This window comes from Xyrauchen texanus, chromosome 44, assembly GCF_025860055.1.
Source record: "Xyrauchen texanus isolate HMW12.3.18 chromosome 44, RBS_HiC_50CHRs, whole genome shotgun sequence".
NCBI classification, from domain to species: Eukaryota; Metazoa; Chordata; class Actinopteri; order Cypriniformes; family Catostomidae; genus Xyrauchen; species Xyrauchen texanus.
Genome location: NC_068319.1, coordinates 22,932,607 through 22,958,983, shown reverse-complemented (window position 1 = coordinate 22,958,983; position 26,377 = coordinate 22,932,607). Strand labels below are relative to the sequence as shown.

Genomic DNA, 26,377 nt, shown 5'->3' with positions numbered 1-26,377 from the left:
GCTTTATTACAGCAGTCGAAAGCCGGGTTCATGATTTGCTTCAGGGTGTCAGTGTCAATTGCCAATTTGAACTCCACATGAAAAGCGCTTGCAGACAAAAACATCTCATTCTGTGTTTTGGTGATAGTTAAGAATTGACGTGCTTCTGTTGAAATTAAAATGTGCCTTTCATAGGCTGAAAAATACTTGATTTCTATCACAAGTTCTATCTAGTCTTGTTTTATTCAACAAATAGCATTAATAACTTCTTACCATATCACTTTATCATTGACACTGAATCACTGCTTTGTGTAATTGTGGTGTGTGGTCAGTGTAACGACTCCAGGCAGACGCATCGCAAAGGTTTCGCATTAACCAAAACACATTAAATGCAATTCATCTCATGAGTTAAAGCCTTAATTTTGACCGCTCTAAAAAAATATAATATATATAAAATAATTATACTAATAATATACAGTACATTCAGAAAGTATTCAGACCCCTTCTTTTTTCACATTTTATATTGCAGCCTTATGCTAAAATGCTTTTAAATAATTTTTTTCACATCAATCTACACTCCATACCCCATAATGACAAAACAGAAACCAGATTTTGGATAACTTTTCCCATTTATTAAATATGTCATTGTGACATTTTGTTATTTTATAAATATTCAGACCCTTAACTCAGTATTTAGTTAAAACGCCTTTGGCAGGGATTACAGCCTCAAGACTTTTTTGGTGTATGATGTGACGAGCTTTGCACACCTGGATTTGGGGATTTTCTGTCATTCTTCTCTACAGATCCTCTCAAGTTCTGTCAGGTTGGATGGGAACCGTTGTTGGACAGCCATTTTCAGGGCTCTGTATGGGCTCTAGCTGGGCCACACAAGGACATTCACAGAGTTGTCCCTAAGCCACTTTTGCCTTGTCTTGGCTGTGTGCTTAGGGTCAATGTCCTGTAGGAATGTGAACCTTCAGCTCAGCCTGAGGTCCTGAGCTCTCTGGACCAGGTTTTCATTAAGGATATCTCTGTATTTTGCTGCCTTATCTTTCCTTCAACCCTGACCAGTCCCCCAGTCCCTGCAAACTGAAAAACACCCCCACAGCATGATGCTACCACCACCATGCTTCACTGTTGGGATGGTATTGCGCAGGTGATGAGTGGTGCCTCGTTTCCTCCAAACATGATGTTTGGAATTGAGGCCAAACGGTTCAATATTTGTTTTCTCAGACCAGAAAATCTTGTTTCTCACAGTCTGAGAGTCTTTAGGTGCTTTTTTATGGCTTCTGCCTGGCCACTCTGCCATAAAGCCCAGATTGGTGGTGTGTTGCAGTGGTGGTTGTCCTTCAGCAAGTTTCTCCCATCTCTTCACTTGATCTCTGGAGCTCAACCAGAGTGACCATCGGGTTCTTGGTCACCTCTTACCAATTACCCTTACCTGCCAACACTCACAATTTTACTGGGTTTCTGCCATTTTTCCACCCCTCATCCTGCTGTACTCCCGATTTACAATTTATCCCAATAAACTCACAATTTTCCACATCCACACTATGTTAATGAGAATATATTAGACCTCTAGGTAGGGTTGCCACCCGCCCCGTAAAATACAGGATCGACCCCTATTTAAATATGAAATGATACATATCATATTGCTGGTTAGATGGCATCATGGTGAAAATTTTCCAGAATGTTAATTTAACGTTGATATAAGTAGGACATTTTTCATACGGTGGGTAAGGGGTTATCTAAAAAAGTCCACACATTGTGCTAAAATGGTGGATATTTTTATTGAAAAACAGAAGATGAAATGCTCAAGATGTACAAAATTACACAGATCCAACAATGTATAAATCACTGAGTCATAAAGACAAGAAGATGAATAATTGAAATAAAATAAAAACCATAAAAATAGAAATAAACCAACACAGATGCATACATAAATAAGATAAAGAAGATAAATAAAAATAATTTTTGTCATGGGTCAGGAAAGTTCTCGGCATATAAAAAATGCCGTTCCTAACACATACACAAACCACATCTACCCCCCAAAATATCTCCCTATTTTTCACAATCTGATGTTGGCAGGTATGCCTAATAATAAAAAAATATATAAATGGTTGCTAATTAAAAAAATGTCTGGTAAAATTGTGGGACATGTTTGAGGTTTTTTTCCTTCCAAAAGGATGTCTACTTTTGATACTGTTAGACATCTGTCCTGGTGAATTGATTTATCCAAATGGACTCTGAATGAAATTACCTTGGATGACAGGTCCATTAGCTAAAGTTAAGGAAATGATTTAGAGGTGATGCTTACAGTAGAATAATCATCACACATATATTTTAATGTATAAGACAGGATGTTTATATTAATCATGAGATTGCCATATGGTGTATGTATGTGTATGGACGTATACTGTCTGATACTTCAGATCAGGGGCCAGTTGCATAAACAGCCATTAACTTAAGACTGCATCTAACAATTAAGCCTAGTGCATACTACATGACTCAAGCTCATGTCATTTGATGTTTAGAGTCGGTGACTGGTCTGCGACTAGAAGTCTCAGATCTCATGACCATCTGTCCTGTAGTGTGCGCACTCCTGCGACATGTATATAATTAAGAGAACCTGTGAGGTGGTTTTTAGTGTTTTTCTTTTACTTTTTTGTACTTTTCATTCAGTAATACACAGATGTAATTATTGATGTATTTCCTCGGGAAATCAGATACTCTCTCCTCGAATACAAGTGGCCAAAAGAGATGACCAGGTGTAACCGTGATGTGTCTGGCTTGTACACTTGTGAACGGATCACCCAAAATGCATCTTCATACCAGGCGTACACAGGGCATCAGTTGGGGACAAATGATCGTGTAGTTGATAAACCCAGTCTGCGAACAGTGTAGTGTGCACATCAACACGACAGAAAAAAAAAAAAGACTGTGAGTCACAGGGCTGCAGCTGAAAGTCATGAACTGCGCTTGGCTTAAGTCTAACTAACTAAAGACGCCAGAGAAAGTCTGTTACATAAAACATGTTCACAGCTGTCTTTAGTAAAACAGTCTTATTCGAATTGCTTTGTGAAGATAGTAAGACACTGAACGACTTTAAACGAAATGGCCGACAGTGGGCACTTAACACAGTTTTCCTTCCCTAAAAATATTAGAAGAAACTTCTCTGCATATTAGAAGAATTTAATGCTTCAAAATGTATTGTAATGAACACATTTTGTGATTTGAACACAAATAGTTAAACAACACTAGTAATTTTGTTACCAACGTAGAAGTTAAGTCTTGCTCACTGGGGTTATAAATACAATTATTATTTAATTACTTATATTTAAACACAATTCACAATCATATTTTATCAAACTACACAATGATGACTCCAAGACATTATAGACATTACAGTTTTATCTTCTGTTTATGCCTGATTTTCTGTAAAGCTGCTTTGAAATTATGTGTGTTGAGAAAGGCGCTATACAAATAAAAATGACTTGGCTTGGCTAACATGCTAAAGCTAGCGGCAACATATTGCATACATTTGAAACATCAGTTCCATCAGCTGTTAAACGGGGAATGCTTCCGTGTAGTATAAAAACGACATGGCTATATGCGTAGTATAAATTTTTTGTGGGTAGAGCGCCATTTGGGACACAGTAATAGTCTTCTACAAAGCCTCAACAGCGCCTTTTGTGAAACTAGCTCCGCTGACAATTATTTTCCATGGCTACATAGAATATAAACAAATGTTAGTCAAGGTGTATGCAGTCTTACATTTTGATCTTAAATTAGACGGATCAAATTTTTTAAAACGTTAAGACCTGTCTTAAATAAAAATTGTAGACGTCTAACTTGTAAGACTAGTCTAAAACAGATTTATGCAACCGACCCCTTATAATAAATTCTGTCAATAAATGTTAGTAACCATTATTTCCTCTTTCAATCAGGAGCGGCTGAGAAAAGCTCTAAGCATGGTGCTGATGATCGTACTCAGAACATCATCATGGCAATGAAGGATCGCATGAAGATCCGTGAGAGGAACAAACCTGAGATTTTTGAAGTCATCAGAGATGTGTTTGTCGTCAGCAAGGCTATTCATGCTCAGCAGATGAAGACAATAAAGCAAAGCGTGCTGGATGGAACCTCCAAGTGGTCAGCCAAGATCACCATAACAGGTGCTTTTCCTACAAAACCGTCATGCTGTTTGAAAACACTGATTTTTTTATTTGTTGACTGTTGGTTAAGTAATAAACCAATGTGAATTATCATCTCTAACTCTGAATACAGTCTTCCAATCTGTCTGTCTGTTGTAGTTGTTTGCGCTCAGGGCCTGCAGGCGAAAGATAAGACTGGTTCCAGTGACCCCTACGTGACCGTCCAGGTTGGTAAAACCAAGAAGAGAACCAAGACTATCTATGGTAACCTCAACCCTGTCTGGGAGGAGAAATTTCATTTGTAAGTATGATTCGACCAATCAGAAACCATCTCTTTGATTTAAATGTCATCCTCTGTATTTTGCCCCAGGCAATCTTACTTGGAATGTGTCACTTAGTTTTGGGTCTCATCTCTGTTTTTAATAGTGGAGTACACTTGTCTGAGGGAACAGGCTATGATTGAGTAGACAGCACTCTGTGCTCTCTACAAGAGATAGTTTAGTCTGACTACTTTAAATGTCACTTTCTGTCTCGTCTTTAGCACAAATGCTACTAAAATGACCAGTAAACAAAGTTCACTGGCCTGTTGTTAATTTTACTCAATCCAAAAATACCTTAGTGTGCTCACTTTAAGTGAATTTAAGAATTTGCTAGCACACCACTAGAATGCTCAATGCTAATTGCTAATGCTTTTCACACAGAACACAGTCCTGCATTAAAAACATGATTCAAATAGAAAAACTATCACAGTCCTTACAACAACAAAAAATAGAGACCTACGAATTATGCATAATAAAGGGAGCATGTATGCTTACAGCAGATTATTTGAAGCCCAACAGTCTTCAAATTAGGCAGGAAAAAGCCTCCGTGCTTTCAAGGGAATTAATGCAATTTCTCTGAGAGAAGATAAATCCTTAATGGATCCATTTTAAAGCTCCGCCACAAAAAACGGATTTAGATGACCTGCTTCGACCTTACTAACAACTAGTCAACCACCTTGACCCAGCCCTGCCTATGAAACAGGAAGTGACATCATATTTCCAGAATTGAACACAAACTGTGAGTGACCACTGCATCCTCATGTTTTGTATTTCAGTGAATGCCACAACTCCTCTGACCGCATCAAAGTGCGTGTTTGGGACGAAGATGATGACATAAAGTCCAGAGTGAAGCAGCGTCTGAAGAGAGAATCTGATGACTTCCTGGGTCAAAGTATCATTGAAGTGCGCACACTGAGTGGAGAAATGGATGTCTGGTACAACCTGGGTAAGCCTTAATGAGTTATATGTGTGTGTCCCTATGCCTAGGGCGATTTGTCTCAAAAAGTATTTTAAAGGAATACTTTTGTCACTTTTTTCAAAATGTTGTCATCATTTATTCACCCTCATGACATTCCAAAACACAACTATTGAACTGTTATTTTCCTTTTTGGCTGAACTATTGCTTTTATACATTAAATTGGGCAATTCTTGTTTTAGTATTGGCACTGTATGTTGCAGCTCTTGAATGACCTTGATGTGTCTGACAGTTGTCTGATCTCTGGCTCCAGAGATGTCATTTAAATGTTTTTCATTTTCTGCAGTAACAGAAACCAGTTATTGAATTCTGGGAATTGCTCAAGATGATGAATGACATGTATCGGCCATCTCTCTGGCCGTCTTTAAGTGGGAGGTTGCCCTAGAGTTCACGATTTGTGTGTGTACTCCATTACCCACATCTCCTTGCTTGACAGCTCAACCAACTACCTCAGTGTGTAACAGCCCTGAGGATTTCAGGACTTCCTAGCCATGAAATTCACTGCTCCCCATTCTGTTTCCATTTCTCACTCTTTCTCTGTCCACGTCTCTCTATCATGCTGCTATAATCTTTCAATAATCATTCTTTGCTGACCTTCTTGTTGTTCCAAACCTGTATGACTTAATTTCTTTTGTGGAAAAAACAATTGTGTGAACGAGTCATTCGGTCCGACGTGTGAACGAGTCATTCGGTCCGACGTGTGAACGAGTCATTCGGTCCGACGTGGGAACGAGTCATTCGGTCTGATTTAATCCACGGTCTGGTCTCAGTGGTTCTTGAGGTGACAGCTCACAGGAAGATTATCAGTGAAGAACAACCTAAATTTAGATCCGTTCATCACCCAAAGCTATCATATGAATTCAGAAATCTTGGAATATAGTGCATGATTTTTTGTCACTTTTGGAGGTTAACAGATGTGGTCACTATGAACTCTCATTAATGGAAAAGAGCAACACGAAGGTTCTTCAAAACTTCTCATTTTGTGTACAGTGGAAAAACTAACATCACACAGGTTTGAAACAACATAAGGATGAGTAAATAATTTTTATTTTTGGATGAACTCCATTCAATCTCTCCTTACTGTTTGCACAGATTTTTATGTGCAGCTCGTCTTATTTACTCCTCTTTCTCTGAATCAGTGGCCACCACATCTGCTGTAACAATTACGTTCAATAGCAGTAATTCAGCTTCATGTCCTCTGTCTTTTCTCTCTCCTCACCCTTCATCCTCCTCTCTCTCCCTCTCTCCTTTAGAACAGAGATCCTCCTTGATTATTATGTAGCCACCTTCAGTCGGAAATTCTTCACTTAGCCGACACATATAAATTATCCCAATAATTTGCCTGTCAGGAGAAATGGTTAGGGAGAGAAGAGCATGGTGTTTCTATTAAAAGACCTCCACAGGCTTTGCTCGGTTTGGAAAGACATGGGAAATGTTAAACATGAAAATATAAACATCAATCCAGATTTTGTCATCATTCATGTCCCTAGCACATATGTGCAGGATGATTTACGTTCTCAAGTTTAATACTTGGGATTAGAGGATTGTTTAGAGCCCTGACCCCATAATACAGTCCCTTGGCAAGTGGTTTTATTGCGGACACCACACACAGAAATAAAAACACACATTCAGATCCAGACTAACCCTGAACGGTTATTTGTACCGCACTGTGTTCCTTTGAGTTGAGTCTTATAGCACAGAATTTTTCATTCCAAATATTCTGTTTGCCACATCACAGAGAAAAGAACAGACAAGTCTGCCGTCTCTGGTGCCATCCGTCTTCAGATCAATGTGGAAATTAAGGGTGAAGAGAAAGTGGCTCCTTACCATGTCCAGTACACCTGTCTACATGAGGTACAGCAACACCGATACATTAGGATCTTAAGCCGCATTGGGGATATCATCGGCAAATGTCAATAACATGTTCTCTTTTCTTTCTCTCAGAACCTCTTTCACCACATCACCGATGTACTTGGTCAGGGTGCTGTGAAGATCCCAGATGCCCGTGGTGATGATGCGTGGAAGGTCTACTTTGATGATGTGGCGCAAGAGATTGTGGATGAGTTTGCAATGCGCTATGGGATTGAATCCATCTACCAGGCCATGACGTATGTATTAATTCTCAGCATGGCCTCCTTTACACCTGCCATTAACATGCATTTTCAGTGACCAGATCACAATCGGATGGCACTTGAACACATTTAAAGCCAGGTGTAAATGCACCCAAGACACATTGTAATCGGATCACTGAAAACATATTTTGAGATAGTCAAGGATCTGGGGATCTTATTTTCTCCCCTTTTCTTAACCTTTAATTTGCATCCTTTACTGTTGGAATGTTTCTAAAGTAGGGAAACACAGTTGACCAGATACCTTATTCGTCGATCAAAAAAAGGAAACATATTGAATTATGCGTCAATGATTTAAAATTTTGGTAAATGATCGAAACGGTTCCGTCACTCCAGCCTCTGATGTAAGCTGCAAGTAGCATTTCTATCCCATCACAATGGAGATGCACTTGACTGCAGGATGTTAATCAGGATTCAAAATACATGTCCAGAAACTGTTTTTAATGCAGCGCCAATGTGCAGGCTCCAAAGATAACACTTGTCATGTGCTGAATGCAGGTAAAATTGGTTTTGGCAAGAAAATAAACTTACCAGCAGTGCTGGCTTGGGTAGTAACAGATTGCATGTAATTTAGATTATGTAATCAGATTTTAAAAAATCTGTACTTGTAATTAGATTACAATACATTTTATAATGTGCAAAATTAAATTAGTTACATGTTTATGGATTATATGATTACTGACGTGATTACATAACCAATCAGTCAACAGCAATAAATGGTGCTACATTTTTTAATTATGCTCCTAAATTTTAGAAGAGCGTTCTAATCCAGAGCCTGAAATATGTGCGACATGCCTAACCAGGTAGAAGTACATACATTGAAGACATTGTGTCCCGTTCCTCATTTAACCCCATACAGAAATAACTTTTATTGGACATTGGTGGAAATAACTGAGCAATGTAGCCTTTGCCTTGCAGAAATTATATCCTTCACATCCAATCTAAAGAAGCATTTGAACATTCTGTATGTTCTCTATATTTTATACATGTATATATGTTCTCTGAATAATTATTGCAATATTTAATATTTAATGTATCATCTATCCACGTGTGCATGTAGACACTGAAATTAATACTCTGCATTGAAAGTGCTTAAACTTAATTTAAATCAGAAACCATATTTCCCCATGTGTATTTGTGGATTGCATTTTGAATTAATGCACAAATACATGTGAGACTGTGTGTATTTCCACCCTGCATCAATAATGATGTATTTTAAACAAGCCCTTGTCCACTTGTTAATAAAAATCCATTCTCTATTCCTTATTTCAGAAATATCAAGAATTCTTTAAAATTGTAAAATACAACAGACCATTAAAACATGTTCTTATTGTCTTCTGTCTAAACATGATTTTAAGACACTTTAAGCACTTTTTTGCAAAATAAAGGAATAAACATGCATAGTCTTCTCTATGACAGTGGCTGGATCTTGGATGGGCAAGGGCAATAAGGAAATTAAATACTTAGATGGTGTCTTTGGATGTTAATGGCTTGAGTGTGAGTCAGGCATCAGGACTGTGAGGAGATGCTCATTAACTGAGCACATCACTTACATTAAGCACACGCACACACATATTTCACACTAAATGAGACGCAGGGCCGATTGGGGCAATGACAGACCCATCTACCAATCCACGATGACTTAACTAAGCCTCTCTCAAACAGACCAAAGATGACCTCTTCTGGAGAGCTTTTGCCAGTGAGTTATAGCCAAAAGTGTACAGGTAGTCTCATGTGAACATTTCGTCTTGCTAAATTCATTTCATTGCAAAGCCTTCTGCAAACTATTTGTCTTGCTGTGCACAAGACACTTTCCACGAAATGGGTACAATCTGGTGTCTCAATACTTTTTTTTATATTAAGTTTTAATGTTTTTTTTTTTTATGTGAGAAATATAAGATATGTTAGATAGTATCTTGTCAATATTAACAATAGTCTGTTGCACTTCATTTAAAAAATTTTTTTTTTATTGTTGTGCTGACTGCATTTGTCAAGTTCAACCATTCAACCCTGTTACCCAGGTTATTGGGCTACTGTATAAATCAGAGCAGCAAAATGATCCTCTGTGTGTTCTCTGTCTTTGTGTGTGCAGGCACTTTGCATGTCTCTCATCTAAGTATATGTGTCCCGGGGTCCCTGCTGTGATGAGCACACTGCTGGCCAACATCAACGCCTACTACGCCCACACAACTGCATCCACCAATGTCTCTGCTAGCGATAGATTTTCTGCATCCAACTTTGGGGTACGTTCAGCTATTACACAGCATACAGATCATAAAGTGCACAAAAACACATAGTTTCTGTCTGGTAAATCATACTTTTGACTGCTGGCTACAGATCTTAGAAGATACATTTTTACACATTCTTAGGGAATCGCTGAAATCTGAGCTATAATTATTTGACAAACTGCATCTCTCTTTTTTTTTTTTTTTTTGTGTGCTTTGATTTGCTTTGTTGATTTCTAATTTTTAATATTTATTACTTTATGGGGGCCTGGGTAGCTCAGGAAGTAAAGACGCTGACTACCACCCCTGGAGTCACGAGTTCGAATCCAGGGTGTGCTGAGTGACTCCAGCCAGGTCTCCTAAGCAACCAAATTGGCCTGGTTGCTAGGGAGGGTAGAGTCACATGGGGTAACCTTCTTGTTGTTGCTATAATGTTGTTCCCTCTCGGTGGGGCGCGTGGTGAGTTGTGAGTGAAGACTCCACATGTGCTATGTCTCCGCGGTAACACGTTCAACAAGCCACGTGATAACGTGATAAGATTGACGGTCTACAGCGCTGAGGCAACTGAGATTCGTCCCCCGCAACCCAGATTGAGTCGAGTCACTACACCACAACAAGGACCCTATAGCACATTAGAAATTGGATTTGACAAATTGGGGAGATAAAAAACAACTATTTTATTACTTTTTTATTATTACTTTTTAAACATTTAAGCATAGTCATTTAGATCAATTAAGATCATGGGAAATATAAATTGTATAAATATAAATAATGTCCAAAATTTTGACTGATAGTTTATTTTCTTTTATTTTTATTTTTTATTTTTTTTTATTTAATTATTCAGATGCAAAAGAAATTAATTCGGATATCTGAACATTTTAAAAAGAAAGACTTTGTTTGGATTGTTAGGATGTGAAAAAATTATTTGCAAATATTTAATTCTTATCATTTAGATGCATAGAGCTCAGTGTGAACCCTTAAACTCTTCTGAAGCTTCCACAGTGGATAGGTAGTAAGTAGTAAAGCTCAATTGAACCAGTTGTGCAATATGTCTCAATGACAAACATACTTGTAAATGGAGCAGGAAGTAGAGGATGAATTAAGGAATAGAAAGTCTAAGTGAGGCACTCTTAATGTCTCATTCTCTGTGGCATTGTCTATTTTTTGTGCATTTTTGTTGATTGAGATGGCTGCAGATACAGACACTGTCTCAATGTGGCTGCACTAAATAATGGAACAAGGAAATGGTGCAAAATTGAAAGACCATTTCGAAAATGTAGACTTCTATTGTCTACGGTTTATTGAAGGAATTCAAATGTTCTCTCAGTTGTAGTGTATGTAGTGGAGAAAACTTCAGGTGTAAAAATGATTTTCATTTTCATTAAATGCCTTAGAATTATAGCCAAGTCCCCGTGCTGTCAACTGTATTTTTTCCTGATATTCTACAATGTACCTGAATGACTGAAAATCTTCTATATATTTTTCTTTTTTAACAGAAAGAACGGTTTGTCAAGCTGTTGGATCAGCTGCACAATTCCCTGCGCATTGATCTCTCTATGTATCGAGTGAGTTTTGGCTGGTTGATCTAACTTTTCCAATTTCAACCTATTTTATGATAAATCTTTGTATGCTCAATCTTTCTCTTCTCTTAGAACAACTTCCCTGCAAGCAGTAAAGAGCGTCTACAAGATCTCAAATCTACTGTGGACCTTTTGACCAGCATCACCTTCTTCAGAATGAAGGTAAAGAATGAAAAGTGTTTTAAGAGTTCAAGAAAGAATGCTATTATTTTCCAGCTGTGGTTATTTTGTCATTATTCCAACAAAGCATAGATAATGCGCCAATAGTGTTCACCTATTTATAATCTTTACTGCCTCATGCTGGACAGGTCCAGGAACTGCAAAGTCCGCCGAGAGCCAGTCACGTTGTGCGAGACTGTGTGAAGGCCTGCCTCAACTCCACATACGACTACATCTTCAACAACTGTCAAGAGTTGTACAGTCGCCAATACTCTCAGATTGGAGACACGGTTAGACAGTCACTCTCCTCCACCTGCTATATGTCTTGTAACACTTTACTTTTTAGTTTACATTTTAAATGTATACAAATTTAAACAGTTGTTTTAGTGATGCTTGGTAACCTCAAATTGATAAAGATGATTCAATCTGTTTTTCCTATTGAATACAAAATGGCATGATGATTTGAATATGATCAGCTGTATACTGTAAAATGTATTTGCTGTAAAGAAAGTAAATATTTCATGTTTTCTGATTGGTTCTGTCAGAATAAGGAAGAGTGCACCCCAGAAGATCAGGGCCCGAGCATCAAGAACTTGGACTTCTGGCCCAAACTCATTACCCTTATAGTATCTATCATAGAGGAGGACCGTAACTCTTACACTCCTGTGTTGAACCAGTGAGTGTGCAAGCACACCTGAATGTATACGGGTTATTCCTGTTATGCAGTATCATTTAAAACATGAATATGCTTGGAAAGTGTAGAAAAGACTTTCAGAAATATGCTCTGCTCAAGCACTTAAACTTCATTAAATATATCTTGATTATTTACCCAATGTCAGTTAAATGTTGATCAATATCAAACTGATTTCTGTAATTGTATCAAACAGGATGGAATTGTTTAAAGGTAGACAACCCTTTCCCAACCCTAACCCTAACAACCCTAACAACCCTTACCTAACCCTAAACCTAACAACCCTTTCCTAACCCTATCAACTCTTGCCTATACCAAACAAACCTTGCCCAACACGTGCCTAACCTAACCTAACCTAACCCTAACAACCCTTTCCTAAACCCAACAACCCTTTCCTAACCCTATCAACACTTGCCTAAACCAAACAACCCTTGCCCAACACTTGCCTAACCTAATCCTAACAACCCTTTCCTAAACCTATCAACACTTGCCTAACCCAAACAACCCTTGCCCAACACTTGCCTAACCTAACCCTAACAACCCTTGCCCAACACTTGCCTAACCTAACCCAAACAACCCTTGCCCAACACTTGCCTAACCTAACCCTAACAACCCTTGCCCAACACTTGCCTAACCTAACCCAAACAACCCTTGCCCAACACTTGCCTAACCTAACCCAAACAACCCTTGCCCAACACTTGCCTAACCTAACCCAAACAACCCTTGCCCAACACTTGCCTAACCTAACCCAAACAACCCTTGCCCAACACTTGCCTAACCTAACCCAAACAACCCTTGCCCAACACTTGCCTAACCTAACCCAAACAACCCTTGCCCAACACTTGCCTAACCTAACCCAAACAACCCTTGCGCAACACTTGCCTAACCTAACCCAAACAACCCTTGCCCAACACTTGCCTAACCTAACCCAAACAACCCTTGCCCAACACTTGCCTAACCTAACCCAAACAACCCTTGCCCAACACTTGCCTAACCTAACCCAAACAACCCTTGCCCAACACTTGCCTAACCTAACCCAAACAACCCTTGCCCAACACTTGCCTAACCTAACCCAAACAACCCTTGCCCAACACTTGCCTAACCTAACCCTATCAACCCTTTCAAAACCATAAAAACACGTACCCAACCCTTTCCTAACCAAATCAACCCTTTCCTAACCATATCAACCCTTGTCCAACCCTTGCCCAACTCTTTCCTAACATTAACAGCTCTTACCCAACCCTACCTTGGTAAGCAAAAAGTTGTTGGTTCAATCCCCACAGCCACCACCATTGTGTCCTTGAGCAAGGCACTTAACTCCAGGTTCCTCCAGGGGATTGTCCCTGTAATAAGTGCACTGTAAGTCGCTTTGGATAAAAGCGTCTACCAAATGCAAAAATGTAAATGTACCCAACACTTACCTAACGCTATCAACCCTTTCCTAAACCTAACAATCCTTGGCTAACCCTTACAACTCTTACCCAGCCCTTGCCTAACCCTAACAACCCTTACCTAACCCTAACCCAATCAACCCTTACCTAACCCTAATAACCCTTACCTAACCCTAACCCAACTCTAATCCTAATGGAGACTTTCATTAGGTGAAGGGATATTACAAAAGATTAACAGGATGGAAAGTGATGTTGAGGATACAGGAAATAAATATATAAATGTATACCCAATTAAAAAAAAATTGTAGAAACCATTTTTATTTGAAATGGTGTTTAACCAATATTTAATGAATATAATTTTAGATTCCCCCTATATTCACTTAATTGTCATACTTTGATGAAAAGAAACTTTAATATTTTATCCAATAAATTAAGACATGAAAATGCCCTGCATAGCAGGAATGATCTTAGACACCCTGTCTAACTGTGTCCTGTTTTTATTCAACCATCTTTTCCTGTCCTGCCACAGGTTTCCTCAGGAACTAAACGTTGGGAAGTTGAGCGCTGAGGTCATGTGGAATCAGTTCTCTCAGGATATGAAATATGCCATGGAAGGTAAGTTACAGTGAACACAGGTTTGCTCCATTGCTTTGGTACATTGAAACTAGCTTTTGTTCTGCATTTGTGTGTATTTCCACAACAGTTCAGCCCTTGTTTACACACATGTTTTTATAAATGTAAAACCTTCGGGGCCATTTACACATTACCAGATTTGTTAACATTGTAAACATCATAATCATGTTGCATATATTTGTCATGGTGAAAAATATGAACAAAGTCTAGCATGTTTATTCAGGTTTGTTCAGGATATTGTTGGTTTTGTTCTGGTCTAGTTCTAAGTCATAAGATAGCTTTGTTTGAGGAGCAGACTGAGCGTTAATCAATGAAAATCTGCCCCTCCACTGTATTTCTCAAATCAAATATGATGGACGCTATGTTAAAGATGACGTTTGATGCCAAATAGTGTCTACAGCATTTTTGTAGTCAAACATTGAGTGAATAATGACTTAAATTTCAGCCTGGTCCTCACAAAGCTATCATATGGCTTCAGAAGACTTGGAATATGGTGACCACTTTAAGGACACTTTTATGGTGCTTTTTTGTCAATTTGGAGGTTGACTGGCCCAATCCTCATTCACATGTATTATATGAAAAGGAGCACCCAAGAAAATAACCTTGTCCTCTATGTAAGAGAGGAGGTTTTATGGGGTTTTCTAACTGTTATCAGAAGTAAATTAGTAAATTATGACTTTATTAGCTTTAATGGTCCTTTATAAACTTATTCCAACTTATTCAAATTCTTTGTGATTTTGTTTTTTCAGAACATGAGAAACACAGACTGTGTAAGAGTGCAGACTACATGAATCTGCACTTCAAGGTCAAATGGCTCTATAATGAATATGTAAAGGATCTGCCAGCCTTCAAGGGAGTTGTGCCAGAATACCCCATGTAAGAGAACACTTCATGATCTCAACCACACAAATGCAAAAGAACAAATATTTTGGATATTTGTTGATCTTGTGTTGTGTTTTTCAGCTGGTTCCAGCAGTTCGTCCTGCAGTGGTTGCATGAGAATGACGATGTGTCCATGGAGTTCATGCATGGAGCCTTGGAGAGAGATAAAAAAGATGGAGTAAGCTGTTTTTCTGCATTATCTACCTATTATAGCCTATTATCTTTCACAGATAATAATTTTGGTGTTTTTCACGGGTACAATGTGTCATTTTGCCATTCAAAACCATCACGCTGTTCTCAAACCTCTTGAACTCCATCTCAAAAGCGTTGCAGAAAGCATCACAGAAGGACAACTTTACGAGGTTGCTAGGTCTCAAGAAAGTGGGAAGTGTTCACCGAAAATAGTGAAATCAAACGGAAGATGTAATTGATATACATTCATAAGAGAGTAATGACATGCTTATGACGTTGTGTCAAAACTCAATGTATCTAGATAAGTTTAATTTTATGTGCCTTAAAATGATTTTACTTTTTTTTTATTATTATTATTATTTGTATTATTTTTGTCCTTTTTGAAAGATTATTTAACAGTTTTATTGCAAATTTGCACTGGTCAAAACAGCACAGGTCAGAAAAAATTAATAAAAATACACAAAACTGAGTGCAAGTCACGCGAAAGGACATTTATTCAGTGTTGCCCCACCAAAAACATGATGTAATAGATTTTGTGTTTTTCTCCTCTATAGTTTCAACAGACATCAGAGCATGCTCTCTTCTCCTGTTCGGTGGTGGACGTCTTCACCCAGCTCAACCAGAGCTTTGAGATCATCAAAAAACTGGAGTGTCCCGACCTCAAAGTCATGGCCCTCTACAGCCGCCGCTTTGCCAAGGTGAAACGACATTCCTCTATCCCCTTACTCTTAGATTTACGTCAAAATAAATCAGCTGTCTCTGTTATATTTTGTTTCTAAAATGATCTTCGATTTCAGGGAGAATGGACCACTTTTAGCCACAGGGTATCTCAGTGCAAATCAGATAAAGAATATCAATGGACCAAAAACATTTGCCTGAAAGAATGAGATTCTATTCTAATCAAATAAAATTGCTTAATGCAGCCCTTTCCATTAAGCCTCAGTCATTCCCCAGGCCAAGCTTGGCAAGGTTCTCCTACATCCATTGAAATTGATAGTCCCACAAGAATCTTTATCAGACACATGGAGAGCTTATTGGGCTGATGTCCAACAGTTTTATGGTAGCAAACTATAGTTGAGTACTGAGTTGTCCACAGAGAGCTCCACATCTCAGCTTAACCCACTCTAAAATCCTGCTGAAATTCTAGAGTTTATACAATGTTTTGGTGTTGTTGTTGTAATCCTCCAGACATATTAACTGGTAAAAACAGTTTAGCTCAGTTCTTATTTCCTTCTCTTCATAGACCATTGATAAAGTTCTCCTACAGTACAGTGCCATTTTGAAGAAGAACTTTCCAGCCTGTTGTGATAAAGAGAAGATTGTAAGTTTCTCTCTTGATTGTTTACATTGGCATTTCTCTTTATTGTGTTTTCCAAATAATCTGTCTTTCTTTCTCTCTCTTTTTATTTTTGAAATTCACTGATTCATTAAAAAATGGCCATTTAACACAGTGTTATTTAAAATGTAAAGTTAAAATATATTCTCGTATCCCAGCTTAATATGCAGAGATACTATAAGTAAGCCATTCTTAAGTTGATTTCTCCCAAAAAATGTAAAGAGCTATGGTTGTGTGGGGAACATCTCGATCATGCCAACACAGCAACATTGGTTCACCAGATTGCATGTGGGACAGACCATCATACATGTATAATACATACATAGATGGGACTATTTAAGACACACGTTAGAGAAATAAAACATTTTGCAATTTCGATTTGGTGAAACTAGTGGTGCCAAAATATTATGACCACCGCTAATATGCAGTTGGTCCTCCACGTGCCGTCAAAACAGTGCCGACCCGCCGAGGCATGGACTCTGCAAGACCCCTGAAGGGTTCCTGTGGTATCTGGAACCAAGACATTAGCAGCTGTGAGGTGGAGCCACCGTGGATCGGATTTGTTGGTCCAGCACTTCCCTCAGATGCTCAATCAGATTGAGGTCCGGGGAAATTGGAGGCCAGGGCAACACCTTGAACTCTTCATCATGTTCCTCGAACCATTCCTGAACAATGTGTGCAATATGGCAGGGCGCATTATCCTCCTGAAAGAGGCCACTGCCATCAGGGAATACCTTTGCCATGAAGGGGTGTACCTGGTCTGCAGCTATGTTTAGGTAGTTGGCACATGTCAAATTGTCATCTACATGAACGACTGGACCCAGGGTTTCTCAGCAGAACATTGCCCAGAGCATCACACTACCTCTACCAGCTTATCATCTTCCCACAGTGCATCCTGGTGCCATCACTTCCCCAGGTAAACAGAGCACACATACACAGCCATCCATGTGAAGTAAAAGAAAACGGAACTCATCGAACCAGGTGACCTCCTTCTACTGCTCCAAGGTCCAGTTCTGACATTCATGTGGCTATTGTAGGCATTTTTGACAGTGGATAGGGGTCATCATGGGCACTCTGACTGGTCTGCGTCTACGCAGCAGGGTGCGATGCACTGTGTGTTGTGACACATTCCTCCTGTAACCATCAATACAATTTTCAGTGACCTGTGCCAATTAAGACCTTCTGTCAGTTCGGACCAGCCAGAATAGCCTTTGTTGCCCTTGCACATCGATGAACCTTGGGCTGTCGCCGGTTTGTGGTTTGTCCCTCCTCGGGCAACTGTTGGTAGGTACTAACCAGTGCTAACCAGCACCCCACAAACCTTGCCGTTTCAGAGATGCTCTGACCCAGTCATCTGAAATGAACAATTTGGCCCTTGTCAAAGTTGATTTACTCCTGCCCATTTCTCCTGCATTCAACACGTTGAATACGAGAACCGATTGTTCGCATACCATCTAATCTACCCAGACCTTGACATGTGGCCTTGTTAGGAGATGATCACCTGTGAGTGGTCATAATGTTTTGGCTCATCGGTGTACAGTAGATTCTTTTAATAATTTCAATCATTGAATTTACATCATTGATCATTGATATTAAAATAAAAAAATATTTTGTGGGGTGTTGATATAAAAGTATGTAGCTTACATCTTGACCCTGTCGATTTGTATTTAAATCACATTTCTGACATTACTGTATGCTAAACTGACGGTTATGTTGGCATATCTTTTAGCTTGTCTATTCTAATAAACCTCTCTCACTCTCTGTCTTTTTGTCCTCAGCCATGCATCTTGATGAATAATATCCAGCAGTTGCGTGTCCAGCTTGAGAAGATGTTTGAATCAATGGGTGCTAAACAGGTAGGAGAACTGCAGATGAAAGTGACCTTCCCTGAGCAAAGCAATCATTTATCCTCTCCTCAATTTTCTGGGACATCAGGGTCCTTTATTCTCTCACAGCATATTAAAATAATTAAGGACACCATTTTTCAAATAGTGTCCTGCTTGTAGGTCCAATAAATGACAACGAGTGGAAGACACTTCCTTTACCATATGCCCATATCATTCATTAAAGTAAATTAATGAATTGATAAACATGACCATGAATAAATAATTACAATTTAGTTTTTTTTGTAAACAACTTCATACATTGGAATATGGTCTACAAAACTAATTTCAAGCATTTAAGCCTTTATATAAAAACAAATTAAAATCATGAGAAACATTTCAGTCAGCTGTGTCCAATCTCTTGATCAGTTGTATATGTTTCATTATACTTTGCTTGTATTGCATTTGCAAATTGCTTTATTGAAGCTTCATATGTCTCTTGTCTTCAGATTGCCACAGAGGAAGCTGGGGTATGACTAGACCACTGTAGACATTCAGATCCCTCTAGTTGGAATGAAACATAGTGTAGTGTTTCAGCTGTTGTGGATGATCATCAGTGTCAGAAATTAACTTCATTATAATTGCCCCCTGGATTTGCCTGGACTTTTCTAAACATATACAAAATATATTCCGTGACATTGTTTTATTCACTTTATTATTCGATTTATTTGTTATCATAAACAAATATCAATCATATCAGTCTGAGCAATATGTTTGAGAATGCTTTAAATCAACTTCAAATCATATTTTATGTGATACTATAACTAAGCTTAGAATAGAATATGATCAGATTTATTACTAATCAGTTTTGTTATAACAAATATTTTTTTTATTTATTGGGGCATTTGCTGCCACCACATTTTAAATTTCAGGTGTCATTTTTGCCCCTAGCCCCCCTTAATTTCTGATCCTGATGATTACCAACATGAGGGTTGGAATTATTTCATGTAATTTATCAAGCAAAGAATTTTTTGATTTTCAAAATCTTTAAATTTTTTGGCATTTGGCATTTCAAATAAAGAGCCATAAACCAAACCAACCAGTTTTAACTGAACTGCGCATCCCGTTAAGCATTGTTAATGACATATCTGAACCAAAAACATTTTACAATGTACTTTTTCAGTGTTAAAAATACGTTCTCCTTTATATGCGCCAGCTTTATATGTAGAGACAACTAGAAGTATTTGTAGGTTAATTGTCTTGAAAAATGTAAGCACTGTGACTGTGTCTCTGTGGCACTTTGAAAATTCCTCTGTTTGTTTTGAATAACCCGTTTCAAGAGAGACAATAACATTAACGTGAGTTGGTTTGTCCGATCAACGGCAGAAGGGGAGCGTATTCAGAAAGCTGTTTGAAAACAATGTTTATTTAAAACATTACATCATTCAGCTTTAAGTTTATTGCAAAATTTTAGGATTAGATATTCAGAAGCAAACATGCATGCACACTTGTATCGTGGTGCACCATATTTCTCGCAAGCACCATCTTCTGCGTCAAACCAATTCAGTTTTACATGGAAATAGCTTCTCTGATTGGTGGATTTATCTTCGGTATTATGGGTAGTGTAGTTCTCCACTAGGATTTTGTATTTATTTATAAAGTTGCCTTTATTAACTTGTGTTTTCTTGTGTTTTCAACAAAAGCATATACCAACAACCACAAAGTGCATGGTAGGTTTAAACATTGTTGCTAAAAATGAACATCACCATAGTGAAAATGAATGGGATTTTTCTCTATAGAGCAGACTCTAAAGTAATCATTACTATTCAGAAGATGTGCCTGAGCTTGGATGTGATTTAAGTTGTTAAAAAATAAATGTTACTTTGTACAACCATCATGTTGTGTTCCTTCCTCTAAGGCGAAGGGAAGTTTACTCTGAATTGGTGTCCGGAAGACGGAACATGAGGGCAGTTGAGTTTCAGACCGTACATGCAATGGGATTTTCCGCATGTGCAGTAACATGATTTAACCGTTTTCATACGTTTCGGTGTGGACGAGCACATTTTGGAAAATGCTTGAAAACGCTAGTGTGGACAGAGAGCAAGTTTGAAACGAAAATGCCGTTTTCAAATGTTTCCGGATTAGTGTAGACGTAGCCGGAGTTAAACTGTAGAAGCAATGTAGAACAGGTAGACAGAAGTAGAAGTAAAGTTGAATCGAGAATTTAGGGTAACAGCAGTGCTGGCAAGGCAACTAAAGAATAGTGTTAAAGGTTTAGTTATGTTTAGGTTTTAGTCTTGGGTTCTGCATAAATTTAATTCAGCTTTGACATTTTCATGATACTTGTCTTGTTTTCTCTAAGCAAACCACAAGAATCAATGCCTATGCAAATGTAAGAAATAAAGGACCAATCACAATACAAAGTGCAAATACAGTATATGCTAGGAAAGAGACCAGTGACAATGCCAAATGTAAATATCACAATGCAGTCATCGCTGAAGATTTTGAATGTTGAGCAGTTTTAGGCAAAGGTGATTTACAAACTCCTAATGCTGAATTTATATGAAAAACATAATCCATCCATCCATCCATCGTCAACCGCTTATCCTGTGTACAGGGTCGCGGGGGGCTGGAGCCTATCCCAGCTAACATTGGGCGAAAGGCGGGGGACACCCTGGACAGGTCGCCAGTCCATCGCAGATGAAAAACATAATAATGTTTGAAATTAGTCGGCAACCAGTTTGAGCTGAATTAATTGTCTGTAAAAAAGAAGTGGAGTGTGTATGGAATATCTTTACAGCCCTGCCTTGCAACCATGATAAAAAGACAATAGTTAGAATAGTTGCTGGTGTGGTGTATTGAATGTATGATTGAAAAGAATTCTGAATTCATGGATTCTGTTGGATCAGGTGACTTTGAAACTTGTTTGGTTTCATCTGTTTTGGGAATGCAAAGCTTGCTGTTAGTTTTGAGGTGTGTGTGTGTGTGTGTGTGTGTGTGTGTGTGTGTGTGTGTGTGTGTGTGTGTGTGTGTGTGCGTGTGCGCGCGCGCGCATTTATCACTTTGTGGGGACCAAATGTCCCCATAAGGATAGTAAAACCCGAAATTTTTGACCTTGTGGGAACATTTTGTCGGTCCCCATGAGGAAAACAGCTTATAAATCATACTAAATTTTGTTTTTTGAAAATGTAAAAATGCAAAAAGTTTTCTGTGAGGGTTAGGTTTAGGGGTAGGGTTAGGTTTAGGGGATAGAATATAAAGTTTGTACAGTATAAAAACCATTATGTCTATGGAAAGTCCCCATAAAACATGGAAACCAAACATGTGTGTGTGTGTCAGTTATGTGGCATTAGTTGATGATGTGTCTCGAGCTGATTACTGGAGTCGTGTATATTTCTCTGCACATGAAACAATGACAGCAGACTCTCCGGTTGAAAGGGAATCTACGGATGACTTGTGCTTCATAATAATTACAACATTTCTGATCGGCTTATTTTCCTTTTATTTGATAGTTTGGTTGGATATGTAGGACAGCAGCACTGAAAAATCTCTGTTTCAGACTGTTGATGTGACACCCGTTGATATTTAGTTGAAACGTGTTGATTTGTTGGACATTTCTTTTCTCTTTAATAATTTCACACAAAGGTAACTTAAATATCATCTGTTATATTCGGCATCTGTGAATATATGCATATGAATGTATTTCGGTCAATTGATGTATAAATATTTTGCTGTATTTGAGATATGCTGTTGCAGGCGCAATTAAACAAAAACCTTTTTAGAAGGTGATTTATGAGGTACCATGAATGCTTTGGATAAAAGTGTCCGTCCAATGCTTTAATGTATATATAATGTAAACATAAGGTTGGGTCTGAAAGTAGCTTGTCATTGATGAATCAACCTCTAAAACTGAAACAAATGTATTGTACATCACTACATGTTCAGGACTTCTTACTTTGCTCTTCAGTGGCATCTGCTGGCCAGATACCGTATCCGCTCATAATACAGTTGCTCTGATTGGTTGGGAAGCTGATAAATAATGAAAGGCTTTTATTTTTATGGGGGGCACAAACTAGCTTCATTCTGACCATATGACTATATGTTTTTGTCCCTTCTGTGCTTCCTTCAGCTGGAAGAGAGTGATGAGGAGGAGGAGGAGGAAGAGTTTAAGGAGGTTTGTTTGAGCGAAGGGGGTTGGGTGGGATCATCCGTACTGGATTCATGGCTGTGTTTCATCCATTATTGTGCCTTTTAATCCGACAATCTCCCCAGGCGCCCTCTTCCAATCCAAAGACTCGCTGCTGTCCCAGCAAGCGTGGATAAACTGTGTTTGAACCCCCTCTCTGCCATCAAGTGTCCAACAGTGGTTCTTATTGACTTTCATTTAGTGTTTGTGTCCTGTACAGGATTTTATTACACAAAGGGGACAAACCTACTCATTCCCTTAAAGAATCTCCAACAAGATTTAAAAATCACTGTCAACCCTCAGCCCAACCCTCAAGTACAGACCCAGTTCAAAATAATAATGGGTTATATCTCACAAAAACCTTTCCAGGTCACAGGCCACCCAAAAATCAAAAGAAAGCAATGAGAGATTATATTTTGCATAAAGAAATGAAAAAAGCCAATTTCCCCCCAAATTGCATATTTAACTTTTTTTCCTGAATTTTTGTAAGTCAATTAATTAATTCAATAATTAATCGCAGTTTTCTGTTCTGTTCAGCATAACGCGGCGGCTCATTTTTGCTTATCGTGGCCCATTTGGCACATTTCACGGCCGACCCACAGGACCGATCAGTTCTCCCGCTGGCCATTCCGCCCCTGATCGCCCCCAAAGTGCGTCGGCCCACCGGGAAAGTGCCCGGTATGCCAGATTGCCAGTCCAGCCCTGACTGTAATACAATTATTTATTTAATCAGACTTAATTAAGTCAGTAGAAAAAAATGCTTCAATGTTGCATAAGTACTAATCTAAATTTTTAATAAAATATTTCATGTTTTTGTTCCTCCACATTACATTGATTAGAGTTTTTTTTTTTTTCATTACAGTAATGAGAATTTGGGTGGAAAATGTGCTTAATTTTCATAAAAATACAAAATCTTGATGGTCCTAAAAATAAGTTTCATTATCATTAAACAAAATATTATTTAAGATTTCTTTCATGTGATTTTGGGTTGAAATATGACTTAGAAGTGTTCTTGACAGATTTCAGGAGTTTTGCCCAAAGAGCAAATAAATATAGCTTGTTACAGAAACAAACGTTTTGTAAGTCTTTAAGTGAGATTAGGTTTTGAGTTGAGTCTGTGCAGTCATTCACATTACAGGTGACTTTAAAAGCCATCAAAGTGTCCATACATGCAAATGGAGTTGTTTAATTTGTATGTATATTGGACATGAACTATAGAATGGTTTCTGTTAAGCTGTCCATTCTTAATTAGCATCCGTTTTCTTCCTTTTGCTTTCCTTCAATAGTCTGATGAAGCAAAGGTGGGTTCTGTTCATTAAAATCAACATAAAAAACATTATTTTACAAATCATTTCATTTGTTTCAACTGTATCTTTATTCTGAATGACTGATATAGGGAAGGTGTGTTTGTTATCTCTTAAGTTTATAAGATATCATCTTTTATTTTAAATATTTACTCATTTTTTATTATATAATATTTATAACCGTCACCCTAGTGATGTCCCCTGTATAAGCAAAATCGCAATAATTGGTTTACTGGTCTTTATGTGAGGTGGACACGTATTTACAGATTTTGACAGGTTCTTTTTTTTTTCTTAACCTCGCCCATAGATGGACATCTCAGAGGACAAGGTGTGTATTGAGTACCTTGTCAGGAAGTGATGTGAACCTTTTGCCCATAGAAGTGTTACACACGATTTTGGACACTGGTTGCACATTCTAATATTCATGTTTAAATAATATAACATAGTATTGATCTAGATGTGGTATTTTTTAGTATCTGTTAAGAACTGTGTGAGTGTTTGCTGTTATCTCTTTTCATAGAAGACATTGTGCTTATCTATTCTATTTTATTTTTCTTTAATTCTCTATTTACACAAGTAGCCTGAGAAACCAGACCAAGAGTTGTTTCTCAAACCCGTGATCTTTGTTCTCTCTTTAACATTAACAAACAATAACAATCATTTATTGTAACTGAAGCTCTACTGACAGTATCTTCCTCAGTATTGCCCTCACAATAGAAGTTCATATGGCAATAAACATTCAAATACACACTTTCACAAGTATGTACTGTACAGAGGACAACATTAAACCTGTTAACTCTCTTTCTGTGCAAAGTTGCTTCCAATCTTTAAACATCAGCAGCTATAAGTATCATAACTACAATTTAGTCCCAACATAAAATGGCAGATTTCAACTTCACAGCTCAAAAAACACATTTATGTTTGCAAGAATTAATAGAGGTTTTTTAACAAAAATACAAGCTTCACATTTCTGCTTTTAAACCCTCAAGTACACTTGCACCATTGAATTACATGGTAAGTGCATTACTGTGAAAGTTACTTTTTTACCAACAGAAAAAAATCCACTCGTACGTTTGAATGACTTTCTAGAAAAGGAATAAAATAGATTAAAGACCGTAGTTGGATTAAGACCGTCAGATGAGAGATGTCGTCAAATTTACCGTCACTCTCTCAACGGATGTAAAAGAAACCCCCTCGCAGCTGTAGTAATTCATTTTTTAGAACTAATTCTAGGGTCATATTTCACAAAGAATAATGTTAAAAATTTACACTCAATATGTAAATAATGTAGAATATAAAAATAATTTTCCGCTGCTGAATAAGGCGTCATCACAGTCTGTGGAAAAGTTCTATTAAATGAGAGAATAAAGAGATTTATGTATTATAAGACCAGGTGAAATTTCGTGATTGGCTGGTTGTGATGAGTGCTACTATGGTCACTGTGTGCCAGATGGATGATTCTACACAAATATATTTTTGCCACTCAGAATTGGGTAAACGTGAGGCCTGCAATAATGGACCTGTAGTGTAGTACACACTAAACCCTTTAGACATTATACGTCAATGGTATTCTCACCTAGAGTGAACCCATAGTCCTTCCTCCCATCTTTAATGCTGCTGATTAATTTAATTGATTTATGTGGTTAGTTATGACATAACTGTTGCAATGAAAGTTAAAGCATGTGCCTTTGCTCTCTCTGAAGGTGGCGATCAGCAGTAAACAGGTGGGTTTTACAGTCACATAGTACGTGTTCGTTTGAGAGGTTATAAACGGAGCACTTTTACAAAAGAGGGCTCCAGATCTGTCTTATCTCATTTGTTCCTTTTACTCATCGGTGTGAATTTTCTCAGGTTCCCTCTCACCACCAACCATTGTGTTTTTCACCACCTCTGAACTCTCATAGCCTCAAAGTAGCAATGGTTTTTATAATGGTGTTTGTGCACTGGGTGAAATAGTGAATCTTGAAATAATGTGACTGTGGAAAGCCAAACGGCTTTCACAAGCAGCATTGAATTTATCAGAGTTAAATGTTTGTGTTTTGTTTGTGTTTTGTTTTCCTGCAGTTGGACACAGAGGCCAGTGATGTCCTGAATGATCTGCAGGTCAAGCTGAATAACGTCCTGGATGAGCTGAGCAGCACCTTTGGAAACACGTCAGTGTTTATTTATCAAATACATGGATGAATCTCATGAAAACATGTCAAAAATAAAAATAAGAAATTATATTTTGCAAAAGGAAGATGAAGGGCCATTCATATTTATTGAGTGTTACATTATTTTCCATGACAGTTCAGTCACTTCCTGTGGCAAAAATTGGCTTATATAAATTTCCAGGAGGTCCACGCTCCGCTCGTCTGCACAACACAAACATTTAACAGCAGCCAGAGAAAATAATAGTTTAGAGATTTTAAATGTCA

General features: G+C 38.0%; 1 protein-coding gene across 2 annotated transcripts in view; it reads left to right on the top strand.

Annotated features, from left to right (window-relative positions):
* The window catches only part of unc13bb (unc-13 homolog Bb (C. elegans)), a 110,271-nt gene that overhangs the window by 75,451 nt on the left and 8,443 nt on the right, over positions 1–26,377 (top strand). For both annotated transcript variants that reach the window (XM_052116764.1, XM_052116763.1), the window contains exons 15-31: positions 3,927–4,154; positions 4,293–4,434; positions 5,230–5,399; positions 7,168–7,283; positions 7,374–7,537; positions 9,651–9,801; positions 11,280–11,348; positions 11,436–11,525; positions 11,672–11,812; positions 12,068–12,198; positions 14,134–14,219; positions 14,987–15,113; positions 15,201–15,297; positions 15,866–16,009; positions 16,555–16,632; positions 18,426–18,503; positions 26,025–26,113. In XM_052116764.1, coding sequence (XP_051972724.1) covers positions 3,927–4,154; positions 4,293–4,434; positions 5,230–5,399; positions 7,168–7,283; positions 7,374–7,537; positions 9,651–9,801; positions 11,280–11,348; positions 11,436–11,525; positions 11,672–11,812; positions 12,068–12,198; positions 14,134–14,219; positions 14,987–15,113; positions 15,201–15,297; positions 15,866–16,009; positions 16,555–16,632; positions 18,426–18,503; positions 26,025–26,113 — 2,101 coding nt within the window. The remainder of the gene's footprint in view (positions 1–3,926; positions 4,155–4,292; positions 4,435–5,229; positions 5,400–7,167; positions 7,284–7,373; positions 7,538–9,650; positions 9,802–11,279; positions 11,349–11,435; positions 11,526–11,671; positions 11,813–12,067; positions 12,199–14,133; positions 14,220–14,986; positions 15,114–15,200; positions 15,298–15,865; positions 16,010–16,554; positions 16,633–18,425; positions 18,504–26,024; positions 26,114–26,377) is intronic.